This window comes from Staurois parvus, unplaced genomic scaffold (genome assembly GCF_062004578.1).
Source record: "Staurois parvus isolate SC_StPar_1 unplaced genomic scaffold, SC_StPar_1.0 ptg000549l, whole genome shotgun sequence".
NCBI classification, from domain to species: Eukaryota; Metazoa; Chordata; class Amphibia; order Anura; family Ranidae; genus Staurois; species Staurois parvus.
Window position 1 is genome coordinate 8046035 of NW_028318345.1, and position 23916 is coordinate 8069950.

Consider the following 23916-nt stretch of genomic DNA (forward strand, 5'->3'; position numbering starts at 1 on the left):
AGTTCTGTGCACAAATTCTTGCACTTCCCCATGCATGTAAGAAATACAAACGTATGGAACATACGGTGTCAGCACTCAAAATCGTCAATTTTGGCTCAATTAACATTTTCTGGCTATTACAGAATACTTGGCGTTTGTCAAGAACCAGTTCTCAACCTCCACCTCCCTCGTAGTCCATGTAATTATCTCACCTTACCATGAACATGTTGCATATGGGTAATATATCACACAGATATTCTCAGTTTCTGTAAATGTAATACAGGTTGCAGACCAAGGCATGTAAATGTAGATTATCTTGGACAGACAGCAAACTAATAAACTGATGAACTATCAAATTACAGACAAATTATGTACAGTAAGTTGGTTTAATACATAGTCAGCAAATTATTTTGAAATGCTGGAAAAATACATGCATTGTCTTTAGGTAAGGTGCTCCTGCCATGGAAGTAGTCAATATCAACTGGGATTTTTAAGAGCTGGTTCACACCAGGAAACACACAGTAATGCACTGCATATTTATGACATATTTAACCACTGGACATATTTACCCCCTTCATGACCTGAGCATTTTTTGCTGTTCAGTGCTACGTTACTTTAACTGGCAATTGCTCGGTCGTGTGACACTGTATGCAAATTAAATTTTATAATTTTTTTACACAAATATAGCTTTCTTTTGGTGGTATTTAATCACCACTGGGTTTTTTTTATTATATAAACAAAAAAAGAAAAACTTGGGAAGACGCAAACACGGCAAAAACGTGGCAAAACACATGTAAATGCGGTATCACATTTACATGTTTTTTTTTTTGCCATGTTTTGCATTTTCCCACGGTCAGGGTAGGCTGGTGTGCATGTAGCCTAAGGCACTATATAATTCAGATTTTGGACAATAAGTGTATTGTAGCACAATGGGAATATTAACAACATCTGTTAATGTGATAAAACTCTCTTATGTACACTTTCAATTAGATTAATGAAAAATTAGCAAAAATTGCATTTCTGCCCAAAGCAATGATTAATATTTAAGAAGAAGCCAATGGTTTTGGGTAAATGTTATTTTGATATGTTTTTAGGTTTATTAGCATTAAACTGATGTTTTATGTCTGTGTATTAAATACAATCTTTAATTTACAAATTAACAATACATCACAGAGGATTCTCATTTTTAAAAAAAAAATTCTGATTCACATCTACCCTTTTTTTCTGATTCTCAGTTTTAATTTTTTTTTCTGTAAAGAAATTGTGCAGCAGTTTTCCTTTCTTTTAAGATATGCTATCTCTTCTGTAAGCTGTGTGGAGAGGGGTGTATTTTTTCCTCCCAATCAGCTCTCAGAACTCTCCTCACTGAGCTCTGCAGAGTGTAATTTTAGCTCTCCATCCCCTTTTTTCTGAACTCCCAGACAAGTTTTATAAATTCAGCACTTTGATCGGATGTAGAGAAGAGATGGCTACAGATAAACAAGTGCAACTTATGTATGAAGATTTGTTTAATCTCTGTGTATCCCCTGAGGCCAGTTACTTCTGGGTATATGTAAGGGTTTACAACCACATTAAGGTTACCAAATGAGGAAGTCTCTCAGGCAGGCTTAATGAGGCCATAATTTCTTATGGTGGCAATACTTGCTAGGACAAAGTATATACTTCTATTTTCTTAAAGAACAGCTTCACTCAATCTTCCTTTGTGGGTGGAATGGAGCAATGTTAAGTATTTATAAGTTCTTTAATTCTGTCCTGTACCTTCCAGGGAGATTTTCCTTGAGTTTTAGAATTATACTTAACCTTAGTAAGTTCTGTATTGTTATTGTAAATCTACTGGAGGGCAAAAGAGGAATAAATGTGGTATGACTCTTTCCATATATAACTCACTGGAGTATTCTTTATCGGCTACATGGAGAATTTAGTTAATTAGTTTGAACTGTAGCTCTTGTGAAAAGTCCAGTTAATACTATTTTCATCATTCTGGGAATAGGAGAAAAGCTCCCTGCTACCACTTAAGCAGCAGTAAGACAAGATTACAATCTTGGTGGAAGGTTAAACCATGCCCAACTCCATTTAAAATAAAAGGTTTTCTAAAGCTGAATTTTATTTGCTTTGGGTAGTATATGGGGGAATAAAACTCTTGTCACTTTTCTGTCATATGTGTCCCTTTGGATGTAATTCCCCTTCACTCTCTGTCCTATAGGCACAGCAGGAAGAGGATAACTCTCCAAAGTATATATCCTGTTAGACAGATATCCACTTAGACAGTTGTCATCAGAACAATTGTCCCTCTATTCCTGTTCCAAAAACAATGGAAAATATTTTGGATTTTCCTTCACTTCAGTCCTAGTAACAATGGTAACTGGACAAATAGAGAAGGGGGATCTTTCCATCAGGCATATACTGTAGTAATTAAAAAAATTGTATCAAAATATATTGTTTATATGAGTTTTCTATATAACTGCACTACATAAAAAAAAAACACAAAATGTAAATTTGTGTTTCAGTGACTAGGCAAATTGTAATGTAGGGTATGGAAACTAGTACCGCAAGGGTTGGGTCACTCTGGTTCAGTGGACCACTTATGATTTGCCTGGTCTTCCCAAAATAGTTTCTCCCCAGGTATGAGTATACCCATGAAGCTTTTGTTAATAATGCAAAATTTTGTGTAACCAAGGTTTCTTGTAGTCTTTCAGCCCACTTTATCATCCTGACAGTAACACAAAGAACAAATGCACAACCTTTTAGCCCTGTGTCTCTTTAGACTGTAATTTAAAAAGCCTGGGAACTTGTTCCTCTCCATTATAAACAATAAAAGGACTTCAGTGAAATGAAGCACACGCTCTTCGATTTAGAGTTTCTCAGGCAAAGACTCTTTATTTTGTTTAAACATGTTTCCTCTTGAGGTTCAACCACCTTCCAGACACTTTTTCTTTATTTATAACGTCCCTCTGTACATGTACATTGTTAAGTAGAGAAAAAAAATCCTCTCATATCACTTAATATCACATTTTATGAGTGTATACACACAAATTAATTCAGCATCTTTGAAAGCATTTGTTAATGTAGAGAATCTTACTACAAATACAAGCTTTTTCTGGTGGTTCGCAGTTTGATTTTAACCCCTTGAGTCTCTGGGCCTTTTTTGTCCGTTAATCCCCTTGAGTCCAAGATCGCTCTTCTCATTTCCACACATTATACTCTTTAGCTTTTGTATCCTATCCTAATGTGTATATTGTTTTTATTTTGGGTGAGGGCTGTAATTTGGTAACACATTTATATAAATATATTTTTATGTTTATGTTTTTTTGGAAATAAATTGTGACAATTTGAAAAGAAACTATGTGACTTGTATACCCCCAAATATTTACACCAAATAATTCCCATCAAAGTCTGTTGATTAAAATTACACCACATGTGGGATTTTTGTGTAACATAGCAGAATGGTAATGCTCAAAGTAAAAGTTTGTATTTTACTTTGGGAGAGCTTTGTATCCCACTTTCAATGCTACATTGCAGCACACCGACAAAAAACGTTTGCGTAAACTGTTAGCATAATAAGATAAAATCAGGTTAGGTTGGTGAGGAAGACAAAAATCCAAATGACATTGCTTTAATTTCTGTGAACATTTAACGCTTGTGCAATAAGCACATTTGTCATTCAGATCATCTGTGTCATTGTTGGAACCTTTGGATTAATATGTAATATGAGGAGGTAATATTTTTTTTCCATTCATGTTTATGTGCGCATACATATATGAGTGTATATACAGTTGTGGTCAAAAGTTTGCATACCCTGGCAGAAATTGTGAATTTTTGGCATTGATATTGAAAATGTGAATGATCATGTCACAAAATGCTCTTTTATTGAAGGATAATGATCATATGAAGCCATTTATTATCAATTAGTTGTTTGGCTCCTTTTTAAATCATAATGATAACAGAAATCACCAAAATGGCCCAGATCAAAAGTTTACATACCCTGGAATGTTTGGCCTTGGTACAGACACACAAGGTGATACACAAGGGTTAAAATGCCAATTAGAGGTTAATGTCCCACATCTGTGGCTTTTTAAATTGCAATTACTGTCAGTGTATAACTAGTCTGAGTTTGTTCGCTCTTACGTGTTATTTTCCACTGACCTTCTTTGTACTGACTACTTCTAGTCAGGAGGAAAAGATACAATGTATCCTTTCCTTTTCAGAGAAGAGAATCAACACTGGGATGGGCTGTAGAGTGAATGACCACTATGATAGCTAATCACAGGATGTCACAGTGATCATACAATCGAGAGCCAGTTGTTCCAGTTCCCAATCCCACCGACATCTTGGTCCCAGTGCTGGGGGCATGAGATTGAGCCTGCTTCCAGTACAAATACAGAAACACATACTGTATATGCGGCCCCCAGGAATAAGGGACTGATTTGAATGTACAATATATATGTAAAGCGCTATATAAGTACCTGAAATAAATAACTAAAAATACATGAGAGGACATCTCCCCAAAATTCGGGGAAATCCTACCTTTCACAGTTGTTACCAAGTTATGTACCCCCACCAAGATATTTCCTGTTACCTTCTTGTTTGAAGATATCTGTAAAAGTTGGGATTCTCTTCAGTTTTGGAGTTATTTTAACACCTTCCCGCCCGGCCTATAGCAGATTGACGGCCAGGGAGACACTCCTCCCTATGACTGGGCATCATATGATGTCATGTCAAAAGGAGCCAATCACGGGACCGCACAGCGGCACGATCTGTCACCGTCTGTGTCTACGGGACACAGCCGATGACATATCACTACACTGGCCCGTTGCCAGTGTCATGTGACCGCTGTGACCAATCACAGCAGATCACATGTATATTGTATACAATGGATGGCTTCATGACATGCCATTCATTGTATACAATTGTGTTGTTAGCTGTGATTGCTCAAAGAAGTCACATGGTACAGAGAAGGCCAATCTTAGCTCATCTGTATCATGTGATGAGTTTTGCCCAATCACAGCTAATCACAACAAAAGACTGAATGAATCAGTTTCATTCAGTAACAATGATTGCAAATATCAATGAAATACATTGGTATTAGCAATCATAATGTGTAAAAAAAAAAAAAAATCCTGATCACTTGCCCAGAGTAGTTCAATGTTACTATGATAACATTGTATTGCTTTGGTCACAGTGTATTGCAACAAAAGTAGGAAAAAAGGAAAAATAATGTAATAAAAAATAATAGAAACATTTGAAAAAAAAATTAAATTATTATTACTTTTATTACATACTGTCACCGGTCAGTGTCCCTGATCACTGCCACACCAGTTATATAATAACGCTGTACTGGACTGGTGACAATATGTAAAAAAAAATTGTGATATCTACATTTTCCAAAAACATTGTAACAAAAAACTAAAACCTCCAAAAAACTCACCATGCCTCTTACTATATACCTTGAACTGTCTGTTTTCCAAAAATTGGTAATTTGGGAGTATTTCTACTATCCTGGTGTTTTTGGGCCTCAAGAAATGAGATGGGCTGTCAGTACATAAGGATGGATCGATTGTCAGATATACTGTATATACCATGGTTTGTGGACTCTATAACTTTCCTACAGACCAAATAATATACACTAAGTTGGGGTATTTTCACCAAAGAAATGTAGCAGAATACATTTTGACCTAAGTTTATGATTACCAAATGTTATTTATTTGCAAAATATTATGACAGAAACCGAGAAAAATGTGGGGTTTTTTTTTTAAACGTTTCAGGATTTTTGTGTATTTAGCAAAAAATAAAAAAACTCAGCGGTGATTAAATACCACCAAAAGAAAGCTCTATTTGTGTGAAAAAAGTACAATTTTTTTTTATGGGTACAGTGTTGCATGACCGCACAATTGTCATTCAAATTTTGACAACACTGAAAGCTGAAAATTGGCCTGGGCAGGAAGGGGGTAAAAGTGCCTGGTATTGAAGTGGTTAATGACAGATTCCATTTATGTTTCAAGCAATCACATATGTAATATGGCTGTTTGATAAATCTTAATGTAGCTATCAATATTTTGTTTAACCTTCAGATTGTTTATATAATGCTGTAAGAAAGTATCCAGTAGATAGAAGAACATTGTGACATGATTGCTTATCTAAAAAGCCTTAAGAGAGTAGTTGTCATCTACACATATCTGCAAATCTTGGCTGATATATGAAAACTGGCAGAAAGAAAAGTGGACTTCTTGCTCATAGCAACTAAACAAATTTAAGGTTCTATTTTCTAAACTGCTTAAGGACAAATGAGAAATGGAATCTGTTGTCAGCAATTTCTATAAATCAAGTTAATCAAACAGGTTTATTAGTTTTTCTTTAAGTGCGTAATTCTATCAGGGTAGAAATATGGGACTTGGCATTGGGTGTTTTGAACATGCGTTTGGGTTTGTAATGTTTTGGTCCATTTTGATCTTTGTTTACAAGATATAACAGATGTTTTGGACATTGTTGTCTGCCTCTTCTGGTGGTTGATTTAGAGATCTTTATTGATTGAGAACTGCACCATTTGCATTCTTTAGTAGTATCCTGGGTACTGCATTTAGAGGATGAATACAGAATAGATTATAATTGGTGAAGATAGTTTTATGTATGCAACCTTACCTGTTAATGACCAAAACTGATTAGCTCTTAGTTCATTCACACCCAATCATATAAATACCTTTGTGTTCTCTATTTGTTAAGGGAATGGGCAACCCCACCTCCATTTTCTACTCATAACGCAACCAATCTAGTTTTTCAGTAAAAAGTTTAATTAAAAAAAATGGAAATAAAAGTACACTAGTCAAACCAGAAATACATCCAAACAACAAACCTGTTTTAGGACTTTTGTTTTTCATTGAGGACCATCCGTAAAAAAACAGGCCACCTTACTATGTGAACTCATACTTTCTATTCCCTCAACATGTAAACATGTTACCTTCACTTTATCAGTCACTATGTCAACTCTATTAGTTGTTTCAGATACACCCTCCTTGTCTCCAAAATATGCCATGTAAGCAGATCAGTGACACTACTCATATGCAAATTCTGACTTGCTAGCAAAACAAACAGTTAATCCCTCATCTCCATCCCTAACTATTCCCTCTTGCCACTGTAGTATGCAGAGAGCAGCAATGACTATCACAGGAAAAGCAGAGGTGGCTTTGAGGCTTTGACATGCTAACTAGGAATAAATGTGTTTAAAATTCCAAGACAGTGCTGCTCCAGGTCATTCCATAGTACAAACAAATGGCAACTGCCCCAATCTATAACTGGCCTTTGCAGCAAGGAGCACATGGACGGTCAACACATATCAAACAACAGAAAAAAATTCCCAGCTCAACTTACCAACCAGCCTGCAACCAACTGAATTGTCCTGTCTAACAGTTCAGGTTAAAAACAGGGGTTTAGTGTGCACACATTTGCAAATACAGTACATCATTAGCTGCAAATCCACTTCACGGCACCCCAACATTCTGCAGTTCCTAAATCTATACATTTTTAGAGTCTCCATAGTATAAGTACATATATAATAATGGATAGACTGAGGGCAGGTAAGCCTGGAGCTCATTCCGCCTTTATCCGCTTATTTACTTGTTGCCTGTCCAGCTCATTACTGATAAATACATACATACAACGTACAACATAGGATGATGCCACACCAATATACACACACATGCCTTTATTGTTTTAAAAACTTGGTATGACAGATATATCATGAATGAAGTTCCCTCTTATTATTATTATACAGGATGTATATAGCGCCAACAGTTTGCGCAGCGCATTACAATATAAGGGAGACAGTACATTTACAATACATTTCAGTACAGAAGGAATATGAGGGCTCTGCTCGTGGAGCTTACAATCTAAAGGAAGGGGGAGGTGATACGAAAGGTGATAGCTGCGGGGGATGATCTGGTGGTGGTGATTCAAGTACAGTTCTTAGGTGGAGGTGGGGTAGGCTTCCCTGAATAAGTGAGTTTTCAAAGATCGCTAAAGGCAGACAGGGTGGGGGCTGACCGGACATACTGTGGTAGGGAATACCAGAGAATGGGAGAGGCTTTGGAGAAGTCCTGGAGGTGAGCGTGGGAGGAGGTGATGAGGGAGCTAGAGAGGAAGATATCTTGGAAGGAGCGGAGTGGGCGATTTGGGTGGTATCTGTGGATGAGGTTGGTGATGTAGCTAGGGGCAGTGTTGTGGATGGCTTTGTAAGCTGTGGTTAGTATTTTGAATTTTATACCTTAGGTTAGTGGAAGCCAGTGAAGGGCTTGGCAGAGAAGGGCAGCAGTCGGTGATCGGTTGGTAAGGTGTATGAGTCTAGCAGCAGCATTCATAATAGACTGAAGGGGGATAGCCTGTGTAACGGTAGACCAGTGAGGAGGGAGTTGCAGTAATCAAGGCGGGATAAAACCAGGGCGTGGATAAGTTGTTTTGTGGTTTCATTGGTCAGAAAGGGGAGGATTTTGGAAATGTTCCGGTGGTTGAGGTGGTAGGATTTAGCCAGTGATTGGATGTGGGGCCCAAAGGAGGTCAGAGCCTAGGATTGCACCTAGCACCCTGGCATGAGGGGAAGGACCAATGGTTGTGCTGTTGATCTTAGTGGTAAAGTCGTGAGTGGGAGATCGGGGAGGAGGAAATATTACAATCTTGGTTTTGGAAAGATTGAGTTTAAGGTAGTGGTGTGACATCCATGCTGATATGTCGCTTAGTAGATTTGTGATACCTGAGGAGATTGAGGGGGTGAGCTGGAGAGTGGAGAGATAGATCTGGGTGTCATCAGCATAGAGGTGGTATTGGAAGCCATGGGAGGTTATCAGTTGGCCCAGGGAGGAGGTGTAGAGAGAAAAGAAGAGCCCAAGAACAGAACCTTGGGTTACCCCAACAGAATGAGGGAGAGGAGCGGAGCGGAGGAGGAAGAGATGTATATGACACTGAAAGTGTGCTGAGAAAGGTAAGAGGAGAACCAGGAGAGAGCAGAGTCACGGAAGCCGATGGAGTGGAGTTTACTGAGCAGGAGCGGGTGGTCGACTATGTCAAAGGCAGCGGAAAGGTCAATGAGTATGAGTATGGAGTAATGGCCACTGGTTTTAGCAGTTAGTAGATCGTTTGTGAGTTTTAGTAGGGCAGTTTCTGTGGAATGTTGTGGGCGGAAGCCAGACTGTTGGAGATCAAGAAGGTTGTTGTCAGTGAGGTAGCAGTTCATACGGTTGTGAACAAGGCGCTCGAGAAGCTTGGAGGCAAACAGGAGCAGGGAGTTGGGCCTTAAGTTATTCCTTTATTCATTCTTACACATTTCTCGCACACAAATACTTAATTATAGAGTGGTATTGCAATGAATAATTATGCTAATATGGCTAGACACTTCAAAGTGGTAGTAAACACGTCTTTTTTAACTTGTACCTACAGGTAAGCCTATAATAAGACTTTCCTGTAGGTACTGTAAAAATGTCCTAAATGTGCACCATTTAGGAGATATTTACTTGTAAAGCAGCACCAGCGCATGCTCTCTGAAAGAAGGGCATGCCCGTGCCGTTCCTTCAGAGCTGTGTGCTGTAAAAATTGACTCCCATGAAATCATCTCAGTTTGGCCGTTCAAGCTGCCGGAGCCCGCTAACCAGGAAGAAGGATCAGGTGAAGATGGATGCCCTGACAATGCACCGCTGTAGGGAAAAAGTTTTTATTTTAAAGTACGGTGTTTACTACCACTTTAAGCACTTGCCTACCAGGCACTTATACCCTTCTTTACCAGGCCAATTTTCAGCTTTCAGTGCTGTCGCATTTTGATTGTCAATTGCGTGGTTATGCAAGATTGTACCCATATGAAATTTTTATCATTTTTTTCTCACAAATAGAGCTTTCTTTTGGTGGTATTTAATCGCCGCTGGGCACTTTACTTTTTGCTCTATAAACAAAAACATTTGAAAAAAAAGTTTCTTTGTTTCTATTATAAAATTTTTCAAACAGGTATTTTTTCTCCTTCACTGATGTGCGTTGATGAGGCAGCACTGATGGGCACTAATAGGCGGCACTGATGGGCACTGATAGGCAGCACTGATGGGCACTGATAGGCAGCACTGATAGGCAGCACTAATGCGGCGGCACTGATAGGTGGCACTGATAGACAGCACTGATAGGTGGCACTGACTGGCACCACTGCTGGGCACTGACTGGCGGCACTGCTAGGCATTGACTGGCGCAACCGCTGGGAACTGACTGGCACAACCGCTGGGCACTGACTGGTGGCACTGACTGGCAGCACTGCTGGGCTGCACTGATGGGTGGCACTGGTGGGCACAGGTGGGTGGCACTGGTGGGCACAGGTAGGTGGCACTTCTGGGCACAGGTGTGTGGCACTGCTGGGTGGCACAGGTGGGTGCACTGCTGGACACAGGAGGGTGCACTGCTGGGCACAGGTGGGCGCACTGCTGGGCACAGGTGGGCAGAACTGGTGGGTGGCATTGCTGGGCACCGATCATCAGGGCACTGACAGCGTGAGGAAAGTGCAGCCGAGAACCGGCAATTGCATTTCCCGGTGATCAGCGTGTCATTGGACACGGCTGATCATGTGGTAAAAGGCCGCTGTGATTGGCCTTTTACCACATCACGTGATCAGCTGTGTCCATAGGACACAGCGATCATGGAGATCGCCGGGTGCATGCACCCGGGGACACGCAGGAGAGAGTGTTCTGGGAGGAGGTCATATGACGCCCTCCCAGAACTGTCCGGCCGCAGTGTAGCCGTCATTCAGCTATCTGCGGTTGGCAAGTAGTTAATGTACGTCATAACAGAAGGATACAATAACTTACATGAAATAGAAAAGATTAAGTCTTTGTAAAGGGGGCGAGATGTCTTTTTTAGATTATGCAAGAGGGGGGTATACTGGAGTTTTATGATGCTGATGCATACCAGGATATGGTTTGAGTCATGATGGGATGTTTCATACATGTTTGTATGGGGCTTGAATATGAATTTATTCTTGTCTAATATATATACAGTGAAGGAAATAAGTATTTGATCCCCTGCTGATTTTGAATGTTTGCCTACTCACAAGGAAATGATCAGTCTAAAAATCGAATGGTAGGTGTATTGTAACACTGAGAGACAGAATAGCAACAAAAAATTCAAAATAAATGCATGTCTAACAAATTATGCACTGATTTGCATGTTCATGAGGGAAATAAGTATTTGATCCCCTTCACAAAACATGACTTAGTACTTGGTGACAAATCCTTTGTTGGCAATCGCAGAGGTCAGACGTTTCCTGTAGTTGGCCACCAGGTTTGCACACATCTCAGGAGAGATTTTGGCCCACTCCTCTTGGCAGATCCTCTTCAAGTCTTTAAGGTTTGGTGGCTGACGTTTGGGAACTGGAACTTCCTGCTCCCTTCACAGATTTTCAAATGGATTAAGGTCTGGAGACTGGCTAGGCCACTCCAGGACCTTAATGTGCTTCTTCTTGAGCCACTCCTTTGTTGCCTTGGCTGTGTGTTTTGGGTCATTGTCTTGCTGGAACACCCATCCACAGCCCATTTTCAATGCCCTGGCTGAGAGAAGAAGGTTCTCACCCAAGATTTGACGATACATTGCCCCATCCATCACCCCTTTGATGTGGTGCAGTTGTCCTGTCCCCTTAGCAGAAAAACACCCCCAAAGCAGAATGTTTCCACCACCATGTTTGACAGTTGGGATGGTGTTCTTAGGGTCATAAGCAGCATTCCTCCTCCTCCAAACATGGCGAGTTGATGCCAAAGTGCTCGATTTTGGTCTCATCTGACTACAACACTTTCAACCAGTCCTCCTTTGCATCATTTGGATGTTCAGTGGCAGACTTCTAACGGGCTTGGACATGTGCTTTCTTGAGCAGAGGGACCTTGCGGGCACTGCAGGATTTCAATCCTTGTAGGTGTAGTGTGTTACCAATTGTTTTCTTGGTGACTGTGATCCCAGCTGCATGAAGATCATTGTCAAGATCCTCATGTGTAGTTCTGGGATGATTCCTCACTGTTCTCATGATCATTGACACTGCACGAGGTGAGATCTTGCATGGTGCACCAGACCTAGGGAGACTGACAGTTGTTTTGTGTTTCTTCTAATTGCACCAACTGTTGTCACCTTCTCACCAAGCTGCTTGGCGATAGTTTGGTAGCCCAGTCCAGCCTTGTGTAGGTCTACAATCTTATCCCTGATGTCCTTGGACAGCTCTTTGGTCTTTGCCATGGTGGAGAGTTTGGAATCTGATTGTTTGATTGCTTCTGTGGACAGGTTTCTTTTATACAGGTAACAAAATGAGATTAGCATCACTCCATTTAAGAGACTGCTTCTAATCTCAGCTTGTTACCTGTATGAAAGACACCTAGTAGCCAGAAATAGGGGATCAAATACTTATTTCCCTCATGAACATGTAAATCAGTGCATAATTTGTTAGACATGCATTTCTTTTGCATTTTTTGTTGCTATTCTGTCTCTGTGTTACAATACACCTACCATACGATTTTTAGACTGAGCATTTCTTTGTGAGTGGGAAAACATTCAAAATCAGCAAGGGATCAAATACTTATTTCCTTCACTGTAGATCGATCGATAGATAGATAGATAGATAGATAGATAGATAGATAGATATGCAAGTAATCTCTAATATTGTTTGGTCCATTATATACAGCAGTCAGTCATATATGACCTTATTGGTTTAACTTAATTAAGAAGGATGCTTCTATCAGTATTTTTATTAATAGATTGAAATGTCTTGGCAATTTACTGCTGAATTTTGGTTAATTGCTGAAAGAAATGAGGATAATAATGTGTTAACAAGTGAGATTGAATGTCTAGATACCACCTTATGATTAGAAGCTTGATTGCACAAAATGCATAAGAAGGGGTCTGCATTGCTTATATACTGTCACACCATGTTTTTCAACTATAAAGAAGAAGCATATCTATCTTGGTGTGCCGCCATCCTACAATGTACAGTATGTGTGTTATTTGAGCATACTACAACCCCTGGTGAGTAGTATGGAATCACCATTCTTGGAAAATGTTCATTCAATTGTTTAATTGTGTAGAAAAAATACTAATCACAAACATGCCTCAGGACTATTTTCATTTAACATTCCAACCTTCTAGCTTTAAGAAACACTTACAAAATAAAAAAGAAAGAAAACTGCAGTCACTTGCAACTGTTTTTGCAGATCAATATGGAATCACTCATTTCTGAGTCTTTCTCATGGCTCCAACACAAGAGATGTCATTTGAAACAAAGGAGAGGATTATAAAACTTCTTCAAGAAGATAAATCATCACGGAATGTTGCAAAAGATGTTGGTTGTTCCCAGTCAGCTGTATCTAAAAGTTGAAATTGACTACAGTTTTCTTTCTTTTTTAATTTTTTTAAGTCTTTCCTAAAGCCAGAAGGTTGGAATGTTAAATGAACTTAGTTTTGAGGCATGTCTGTGATTGTTTTTTTTTCCTACACAATTAAACAATTGCATGAACATTTTCCAAGGATGGTGATTCCAAACTTTTTGCCAGGGGTTGTATGTCATGAGTGAGTGCCTTCCATGCAAAGTATGAGGAGCTGTGGAGCTGTAAAAAATTCTGCTTCTGCTTTCTGGGTATGCAAGGTTCCCAATTTCCTTTTGAGTCATTCCTGATCAGTTAGAGAGTTAACTTTACATTTTTCCTATTTTTGCAGAGCTTCAAGTTTAGGATTTTCAAAACCAGGAGGGAATTCAGGGTCTCTCAGAATGGGGGTGAAGGAAAGGGTGAGATGCTTGTTGTAGAAAAATCTCTTTGTGCAATTTTCACTTGTGGTAGGTTGATTTTTTAGTGGAAATTGGAAGAGGGCTAGATAAACACGGAAGGCCCTGAACTTTTAATTGAGGGTGTTCAGCTTTCATAGACACCCATAGGAGTGGAGTGACAAATCCAATCTACTATTCTGACCAGATGTGCTGTCCTATGTCATAATTTGACATTCAGAAGGCTGATTCCTCCATGTCTTAAGTAAAGTTACTAAAGAATGTTTAAAGTATAAGTTCACCTTTGTATCATGTTACACCCATAACATGTTACAGTAATGCACCTGTCCCCATCCTCCGATCTCTCATTGAGACAGTGGGATGAGGATCCTCTCCTCACACTTGCTGTCACAATTTGAAAACAGTGTGGCTGTGGAGGGCTCCACCTGCAAAACTGCGTCATTAATTCACAGAGATCTGTGAATGAATGAACTACAAGTACCATCTGCCACCATGCGGAGTGTAGTTGATTGAAAAAAGAGGTTGGCAGTTTAATAGGAAGCTCCTGTGGTACAGAGATGGGTTAGAATGTTGCATTGGCCAAACCCCCCAAGGTAAGTGTATGAAAGGTGTTTGAAGCTTTCTTGCAAAAGTGCAGAAGCAGGAAGAAATTAGACTCACTAGTTTGTTTGATCATTATCTCTCTGAAAAGGGATTTAGCCAAAAAAGAAAAAAAAAGCATAACAGTATTCCTTCAGAAACTGCTTATCTGGCATCAATGTGCAGGTCAGTTTTCAGACATCACTGAGAACCTGTGTGACATTTAAGCTTAGCTGAAGATTGTATGTGAATGGGCTATTCTGAAAAATACTAAAATGGACTGGGTATTGCCCATAGTTTTAACTACTCCATAGGTTTCACAGCCTCTTTATTGTGTTATTAATGTTTGAGACTTTCAAGAGATATCCAGTGTTACATGGGATCCAACGTTACATGGGAAAAGAGTTTCAGATGGCCATGTGAGTTTTCTGTATGTATTGTTACTGAAAATGGTACTGCATAGTGTGATGTGTTTTTCTTCTTTGTAAATAAAGATATTCTTTTCCTTTGCAGACATGGAACCCGTTGTGCAGGAGAAGTAGCAGCTACTGCAAACAATTCACACTGTACAGTAGGAATTGCTTTTAATGCCAGAATTGGTGGTATGTATTAGTGTTAATTACGTTTTTCTTGTTTTTGTAATACTCCCAGCCTCTGGAAACAATCTGCCACCCCCAGCAGAGGAAAATCAATATTGGATTTACACCAGTGCTTATGGAAAAATATTAATCAAAATACCATCAATGCAGTGCTTCCCAATACATCCCTCATTTAGTGTCAAATAAAATGCATATATCTTAACCCCAAATGTCTGTGGTTTTCTTATTTCATTTTCACAAAATGGAATTCAAATCCACAGGTAATTATTTTTTACCAAATACTACTCTCCAAAAACAAACAAGAAGAAAAAGAACAAAAGCTATATAGTGTAGTATGTTCTATTATAAGGTCAACCCCTAAAATACACCCTGTTCCAAATTATTATGCAAATTCTATTTGTGTCACAAAGATTAAATATTTTGTTTTTCAGTTTAACTCATGGATGGCATTGTGTGTCAGGGCTCTTTTGATCACTGAAAACAATCTCGAACACCTGTGATAATTAGATTGGCCAGTGAGCCCAATTTAAGGAAAAACTACTAAAGGAGGGTGTTCCACATTATTAAACAGAGCACCATTTTCAAGCAATATGGGGAAGAAAAAGGATCTCTCTACTGCCGAAAAGAGTGAAATAGTTCAATACCTTGGACGAGGTATGAAAACATTAGATATTTCACAAAAACTTAAGCGTGATCATCGCACTATTAAGAGATTCAGAGCACAGACGGGTTCGTGCAGATAAAGGCACATAGAGGAAAATTTCTGCCAGATCCATGCATCGGATCAAGAGAGCAGCTGCTAAAATACCATTACATAGCAGCAAACAGATATTTGAAGCTGCTGGTGCCTCTGGAGTCCCACAGACATCAAGGTGTAGAGTCCTCCAGAGTCTTGCAACTGTGCATAAACCTTCTATTCGCCACCACTAACCAATGTTCACAAACAGAAACAGCTGCATTGGCCAGAAAAATACATGAAGACTAATTTTCAAACAGTCCTGTTCACTGATGAGTGCCGTGCAACCCTGGATGGTCCAGATAGATGGAGTAGTGGATGGTTGGTGGACGGCCACCCTGTTCCAACAAGGCTGCGACGTCAGCAAGGCGGTGGTGGAGTCATGTTTTGGGACGGAATCATGGGAACAGAGCTGGTCGGCCCCTTTAGGGTCCTCGAAGGTGTAAAGATGACCTTTGCAAAGTATGTGGAGTTTATGACTGACCACTTTCTTCCCTGGTACAGAAGGAAGAACTATGCTTTCTGTAATAAAATCATCTTCATGCATGACAATGAACCATCTCATGCTGCAAATTATACCTCTGCATCAATGGCTGCTATGGGGATTAAAGGAGAGAAAGTCATGGTGTGGCCTCCATCCTCCCCTGACCTCAATCCTATTGAGAACCTTTGGAGCATCCTCAAGCAAAAGACCTATGAGGGTGGGAGGCAGTTACATCCAAACAGCAGCTCTGGGAGGCTATTCTGACATCTTGTAAACAAATTCAAGCAGAAACTGTCCAAAAACTCACAAGTTCAATGGATGCAAGACTTGTGAAGCTGCTATCAAATAAGGGGTCCTATGTTAAAATGTAACATGACCTGTTAAAATGTTGTTAAAAGTTTGATTGAAATAGCTTTTGATTTCAGTAAATATGCAGCAAACAAAACAAATGACAATTTTCAGTTCTTTACAACCTATAAAGTGTTTTGAAACTTACTGTGCGTAATAATTTGGAACAGTGCATTGTAAGTTTTTTTGGTTTAAAAAAAATACTGTTATCATTAGGAGGTTTGTTCAATAAAATTTGAATTGTACTCTTAATAGTTGATAACATGAGAATTATGCTGACTGTTATTTACATCAATTATTTAGGTAAATGAAAAAAATATCATTTACATAATAATTTGGAATACAGTGTAATATATGTGCTCACATTTAAATGACTGTGAAAAACACCCCTTCATTTGTTTCCTTACATGACTACTTTTTATACACTCTTACCCTCCAATTTCTTAAGTAAGATTGTATGCAGCCGTGCTGAATCCTCCTTCCTCATATGACCTCTCAGTTCAGAGTCAAAGATATTCGTCCTCTCACTCCCAAATGAATGTTGGAGATCCCAGAAATAAAAACACTCATATGGGGGGAGATTTTCTAAAACTGGATCACTCAGAATCTGGTGTAGCTGTAGATGGTAGCCAATCAGCTTCTAACCTCAGCTTGCTAAATTAAGCTTTGGCAATAAAACCTGGAAGATGATTGTTTTTTGTTTGTTTTTGGAGATTATCATTTGATAGAAAGAAGGATTACCTGTGGATTGAAATTCCATCCAGTGAAAATGAAATAAGGAAACCTGAGACATTTTCGGTTCAGATATATGCACTTTATTGGACAGTAAAGACACTGAGGGATGTATTGGGAAGCACTCCATTTTTTCATGCGCTGGTTTGAATCCAATATTAATTTGTACATTTTATTTGGCCCTTTTTTGTATTTCTTACAATTTTGATTATTTTCCTAAAATGTTTTTATTTAAAAAAAACCCATTAGGGAATATTTAATAAAAAGTAATTATTTTACTTATCTCAATAAACATGTGCTCACATTAAATGTTCAGAGGAATATAAAAATATAGGAATGTTCAGTGCACATGATTAGGTGAACTAAATACAACTTCACTGTGCAAAGTAAATATATATACTCATTGGGTTTCATTTACTAATACTGAAGAGTGCAAAATCTGGAGCCACTGTGCATGGTAGCCAATCGGCTTCTAACTTTAGCTTGTTTAATTAAGCTTTGGCAAAAAAAAACTGAAAGCTGATTGGTTTCTATGCAGAGCTGCACCAGATTTAGCACTCTCCAATTTTAGTAAATCAACCCCATTGCCTTTGCAAATTGGAAACAACTAATGTGCAAATAAACATATTTGCATTACGTTAAGCAATAGGAAGCCCACTTTTTACCACACCGTAGTGATTTATATCACTGCTTATGCCAGAGCTTCCACTGCATTATAAGAAATGCATTTTATTTTAGATCTATTCATTCATGAAAAGCAGGGAGACAATTCTAAATGTGCACATGTATATGGATAGTATGGGAAAGGAAATGCATTTTTCCTCTTCCGAAAAATGGTCACAAGTTTTCAAAAAATGTAATGCCTGTATACTATGCCTTAATTAACAATTTTTTTATACTTCTGCTTACTGGAGTTGTTCTTTAAATAGTGTAATTTTTGTGTTTTTTGGAGTTGATTGTATAAATGCATAACCTTTTAATACAGTTAAAAGAGAAGTATGGGCTGTATAAAAAAAATAAAACGTTATACTCAGGTGGATGCAGCATCAATCCAATGCTGCTACTGTCCACCACCAAATCTGCACAGAGAACCGAATGATCAAAGGCTGCGATTGCTCAGTTCTCCCCCTCCACTCTGAGCAGAGAGTGGTTACTATTCATCTCTGGCTATCTACTTTGCCCCCCCCCCCCCCCAGTGCTTACTAGAGCACTGGGCTGTGGAGAGGGCCGGAGGGGCTGGCTCAGGATCTCGGCAGATCACAGGGAGGCCGAATCAGCTCTATGACGTCATCTAACAGCGGGCTTTATCCCTCCGTCAGCTGCAAATGGGTCTCAGGAATGCAGAACTAACTGCACTCCTGTGATCCATAGGAGAAATACAGCCAAAAAGGCTTTGACTATACCTGTCCTTTAAATATTAATGATAATGACGTTAGTAGTGAAGTATGAAGAGTTATGATAGCAAGTTGTTAACTATTGTAGCATGACAGTATACTACTTTGTTTGTAATAGCTTATTCACTTTATATATATTCTATATTTAAAACTTTGATTTTATTAATTTGTGTTCCTATAGGTGTACGCATGTTGGATGGTGATGTAACAGACATGGTAGAAGCTAAATCTCTTAGTCTAAATCCACAGCATGTACATATCTACAGTGCAAGCTGGGGTCCAGATGATGATGGGAAGACAGTGGATGGACCAGCTGCTCTTGCCAGAGATGCCTTTGAGAATGGCATCAGACTAGTAAGTGTGCATAGAGGTAGGACTCCAAGGCTACGTTTTAGGTGTTGTCTAAAAATGTTTGGCTTTATGTCTGTGTATGGATAAACAGAAAGATATACATGCTACATAGCAGAAATTGAAATCTTACTGTCTATTTCCAGTTATATGGAAGTGGAAAATTTCACTGGCCTATATTGTGGTCTTGAGAATCATGTAGACCAGGATTTTAGGCTAATCCCAGCTGCTATAGCAGTGTTTAAATTTATAAAGGAGTCCAATTGCTTCCACAGCCTGCTAAAGGTACTGACCAACCCGCCCAACCCCTCAGCTGCTTTCTGCTGATCTCTCCTCGTGTGACAGAACACACAAGGGACTTCCATTACATCACTTACAGTTTCGACTGTCACTCTCCCTGGCTGCTGTAGCTGGTGAAGAATCTAATGGAGCATGATATGTGCTACATTAGCTTCAGTGGAAGGCAGAGAAAACCCCTGATGGTTCAGTCAAGAGAACCTGTCATTACAGTGTGCTATACCATAAGGGGCTATTGGCCCTGATATCAATACAACTAATTGTAAGAAAAAATAAATAAATGCAACATTTCTTTAAGTCCCCCGCCTCCACATACATGCACATAGAAAATAAATTCATGTGGTAGGTGTGCCTATGTATGAAAAGGACAATTGCATGATACATAACACTGCAAACGTTAGAGTCGTGGGAGTAATTCTAGGGCCATCATTCGCACTGTTTACCTGGAAAGTGACGCCCAAGGACAATTTGGAGTACCAAAGTTTGTCATGGTTTCATAGTCATGTTTAATTTTAAGACTTGACATTTTGGGTATCTATTTACTAATTGCCACCTCATCTTTTACATTTTACCAAAAATTTTATAATATGCTGTGTTTGTGTACACTAAAATTACCTTTAGTGTATCTTTTACTGAAATATTGCATTTGATAAACATGCTCTAAAATTATGTGACATAAAAAATGCAACAACGTTGTACTAAAATTTTATCCTCTAGGGTCTCTGCTTTCAGAAATAACATGTGTTTTTTTTAACATGTGTGTAAACATTGAGACAATGGCTCTGGTAGAAAAGTAAAATTAAAAAAAAAAAGTAAATAACCCCAGTTATAGGACTTACATTGAGTAGTGAAAACCGTGGCAACAAAGAACAGGATTTTCTGTATAGATTGTGAGTATGTATGTGAATTGAGACACCTCCTTAACATGAGCTTTTCAAAGTGACACTGCTATTAGTTCTAATAGGTGATCCCACTTCTGCAGGACAAAATTTGTGCTTTAGTGTAAGTTCCGATAACGAATCAAGAAAGGAAAACAATGCAGTTACAATATATATATGTGTGAGTGCGTGTGTATATGTGTGTGTGTGTGTGTGTATATATATATATATATATATATATATATATATATATATATATACACATACAGTCAGGTCCATAAATATTGGGACATCGACACAATTCTAACATTTTTGGCTCTATACACCACCACAATGGATTTGAAATGAAACGAACAAGATGTGCTTTAACTGCAGACTGTCAGCTTTAATTTGAGGGTATTTACATCCAAATCAGGTGAACGGTGTAGGAATTACAACAGTTTGCATATGTGCCTCCCACTTGTTAAGGGACCAAAAGTAATGGGACAATTGGCTTCTCAGCTGTTCCATGGCCAGGTGTGTGTTATTCCCTCATTATCCCAATTACAATGAGCAGATAAAAGGTCCAGAGTTCATTTCAAGTGTGCTATTTGCATTTGGAATCTGTTGCTCTCAACTCTCAAGATGAGATCCAAAGAGCTGTCACTATCAGTGAAGCAAGCCATCATTAGGCTGAAAAAACAAAACAAACCCATCAGAGAGATAGCAAAAACATTAGGCATGGCCAAAACACCTGTTTGGAACATTCTTAAAAAGAAGTAACGCACCAGTGAACTCAGCAACACCAAAAGACCCGGAAGACCACGGAAAACAACTGTGGTGGATGACCGAAGAATTCTTTCCCTGGTGAAGAAAACACCCTTCACAACAGTTGGCCAGATCAAGAACACTCTCCAGGAGGTAGGTGTATGTGTGTCAAAGTCAACAATCAAGAGAAGACTTCACCAGTGTGAATACAGAGGGTTCACCACAAGATGTAAACCATTGGTGAGCCTCAAAAACAGGAAGGCCAGATTAGAGTTTGCCAAACAACATCTAAAAAAGCCTTCACAGTTCTGGAACAACATCCTATGGACAGATGAGATCAACTTGTACCAGAGTGATGAGAACAGAAGAGTATGGAGAAGGAAAGGAGCTGCTCATGATCCTAAGCATACCACCTCATCAGTGAAGCATGGTGGTGGTAGTGTCATGGCGTGGGCATGTATGGCTGCCAATGGAACTGGTTCTCTTGTATTTATTGATGATGTGACTGCTGAAAAAAGCAGCAGGATGAATTCTGAAGTGTTTCGGGCAATATTATCTGCTCATATTCAGCCAAATGCTTCAGAACTCATTGGACGCCGCTTCACAGTGCGGATGGACAATGACCCAAAGCATACTGCAAAAGCAACCAAAGAGTTTTTTAAGGGAAAGAAGTGGAATGTTATGCAATGGCCAAGTCAATTACCTGACCTGAATCTGATTGAGCATGCATTTCACTTGCTGAAGACAAAACTGAAGGGAAAATGCCCCAAGAACAAACAGGAACTGAAGACAGTTGCAGTAGAGGCCTGGCAGAGCATCACCAGGGATGAAACCCAGCGCCTGGTGATGTCTATGCGTTCCAGACTTCAGGCTGTAATTGACTGCAAAGGCTTTGCAACCAAGTATTAAAAAGTGAAAGTTTGATTTATGATTATTATTCTGTCCCATTACTTTTGGTCCCTTAACAAGTGGGAGGCACATATGCAAACTGTTGTAATATCTACACCGTTCACCTGATTTGGATGTAAATACCCTCAAATTAAAGCTGACAGTCTGCAGTTAAAGCACATCTTGTTCATTTAATTTCAAATCCATTGTGGTGGTGTATAGAGCCAAAAATGTTAGAATTGTATCGATGTCCCAATATTTATGGACCTGACTGTGTGTGTATATATATATATATACATATATATATATATGTGTGTGTGTGTGTGTGTGTGTGTGTATATATATATATATATATATATACACACACACACAGTGGGAACAATAATTATTTGATCCCCTGCAAATTTTGAAAGTTTGCCCACTTACAAAAAAAATGGGGGATCTATCATTTTTTATCATAGGTGTATTTTAAATTATAGAGAGAGAATATCAACCAAAAATCCAGAAAAAAACACTATGCAAATTATATAAATTAAGCTGCAGTTCAGTGAGTAAAATAAGTATTTTATCCCCTATCAACCAACAACAGTTCTGGCTCCCACAGACTGGCTATGTGCTCATGTGGTACACAGATTAGTCCTGTCAATTTAAGAAGGTGCTCCTAACAACAGCTTGTTATGTGTATAAAAGGCACCTGTCCACAGAATCTCCTTTTCCATTCAAACCTCACCATTGTGGGCAAATGACCAAATAGCTGCCAAATGACATCAGCGACAAGATTGTAGACCTGCACAAGGCTGGAATGGGCTTGGAGTGAATGGAATGACCATCAGCAAGAAGCTTGGTGAGAAGGAGACAACTGTTGGAGTGGTTATTCGCAAATAGAAGAAATACAAAATAACCATCATTTGCCCTTAGTCTGGAGCTCCATGCAAGATTTCGCCTCATGGGGTAAAGATGATCATGAGAAAAGTGACTGATCACCCCAGAACTACACGGGAGGAGCTTGTGAATGATTTCAAGGCAGTTGGGACCACAGTCACCAAACAAACCATTGGTAGCACAACACACTGCCATGGTTTGAAATCCTGCAGAACCTGCAAGGTCCCCCTCCTCAAGAAGACTCATGTACAGGCCCGTCTGAACATTGCCAATGAACATCTAAATGATTCAGAGAAGGATTGGGAGAAAGTTCTATGGTCAAATGAGACAAAAATTGAGCTCTTTGGAATTAACTTTTTGGAATTAACTTGACTCGACGTGTTTGGAGGAAGAAAATTGCCGACTATGACCCTAAGAACACCATCCCTACAGTCAAGCACGAAGTGGAAACATTATTCTTTGAAGCTGTTTCTCTGCTAAAAGTACAGACCGACTTTGAAGGGCCAATGGACGGGGCCATGTATTGTAAAATCTTGGATGAGAACCTTCTTCCATCAGCCAGAACGCTGAAGATGGGTCATGGATGGGTCTTCCAGCATGACAATGAAGCAAAACATCCCGCCAAGGCTACAAAGGAGTGGCTCAAGAAGAAACACATTAAGGTCATGGAGTGGCCTAGCAAGTCTCCAGACCTTAATCCTATAGAAAATTTATGGAGGGAGCTGAAACTTTGGGTTGCCAAACAACAGCCAAGAAACCTTAAGGATTTAGAGAAGATCTGTAAAGAAGAGTGGGCCAAAATCCCTCCTGAGATGTGTGCAAACTTGGTAACCAACTACAAGAAACATTTTACCTCTGTGCTTGCAACAAGGGTTTCTCCACCGAGTACGAAGTCATGTTTTGCTTGGCGATTAAATACTTATTTTACTCACTGAACTGCCGCTCAATTTATAACATTTATATAATGTTTGTTTCTGGATTTTTGGTTGATATTCTGTCTCTATCATTTAAAATACACCTATGATAAAATGTATAGACCCTTCACTCCTTTGCAAGTGGGAAAACTTACAAAATCTTCAGGGGATCAAATAATTATTTTCCCCACTGTATACTGGAATTTTGGGAGTGGAGCGTTAACCCATTCTTGCCCATTCTTCTAACTGCTCAACAGTCCTGGGTGTTCTTTGTCATATTTTTTGTTTCAAGATGCACCAAATATTTTCCATTGGTGAAAGGCCTGGACTGCAAACAGGCCAG

At 39.2% G+C, this 23916-nt stretch overlaps 1 protein-coding gene across 2 annotated transcripts in view; it reads left to right on the forward strand.

The window, feature by feature from the left end:
• The window catches only part of PCSK5 (proprotein convertase subtilisin/kexin type 5), a 670507-nt gene that overhangs the window by 267376 nt on the left and 379215 nt on the right, over window positions 1-23916 (forward strand). For both annotated transcript variants that reach the window (XM_089691090.1, XM_089691088.1), the window contains exons 6-7: window positions 14840-14928; window positions 18801-18973. In XM_089691090.1, coding sequence (XP_089547216.1) covers window positions 14840-14928; window positions 18801-18973 — 262 coding nt within the window. The remainder of the gene's footprint in view (window positions 1-14839; window positions 14929-18800; window positions 18974-23916) is intronic.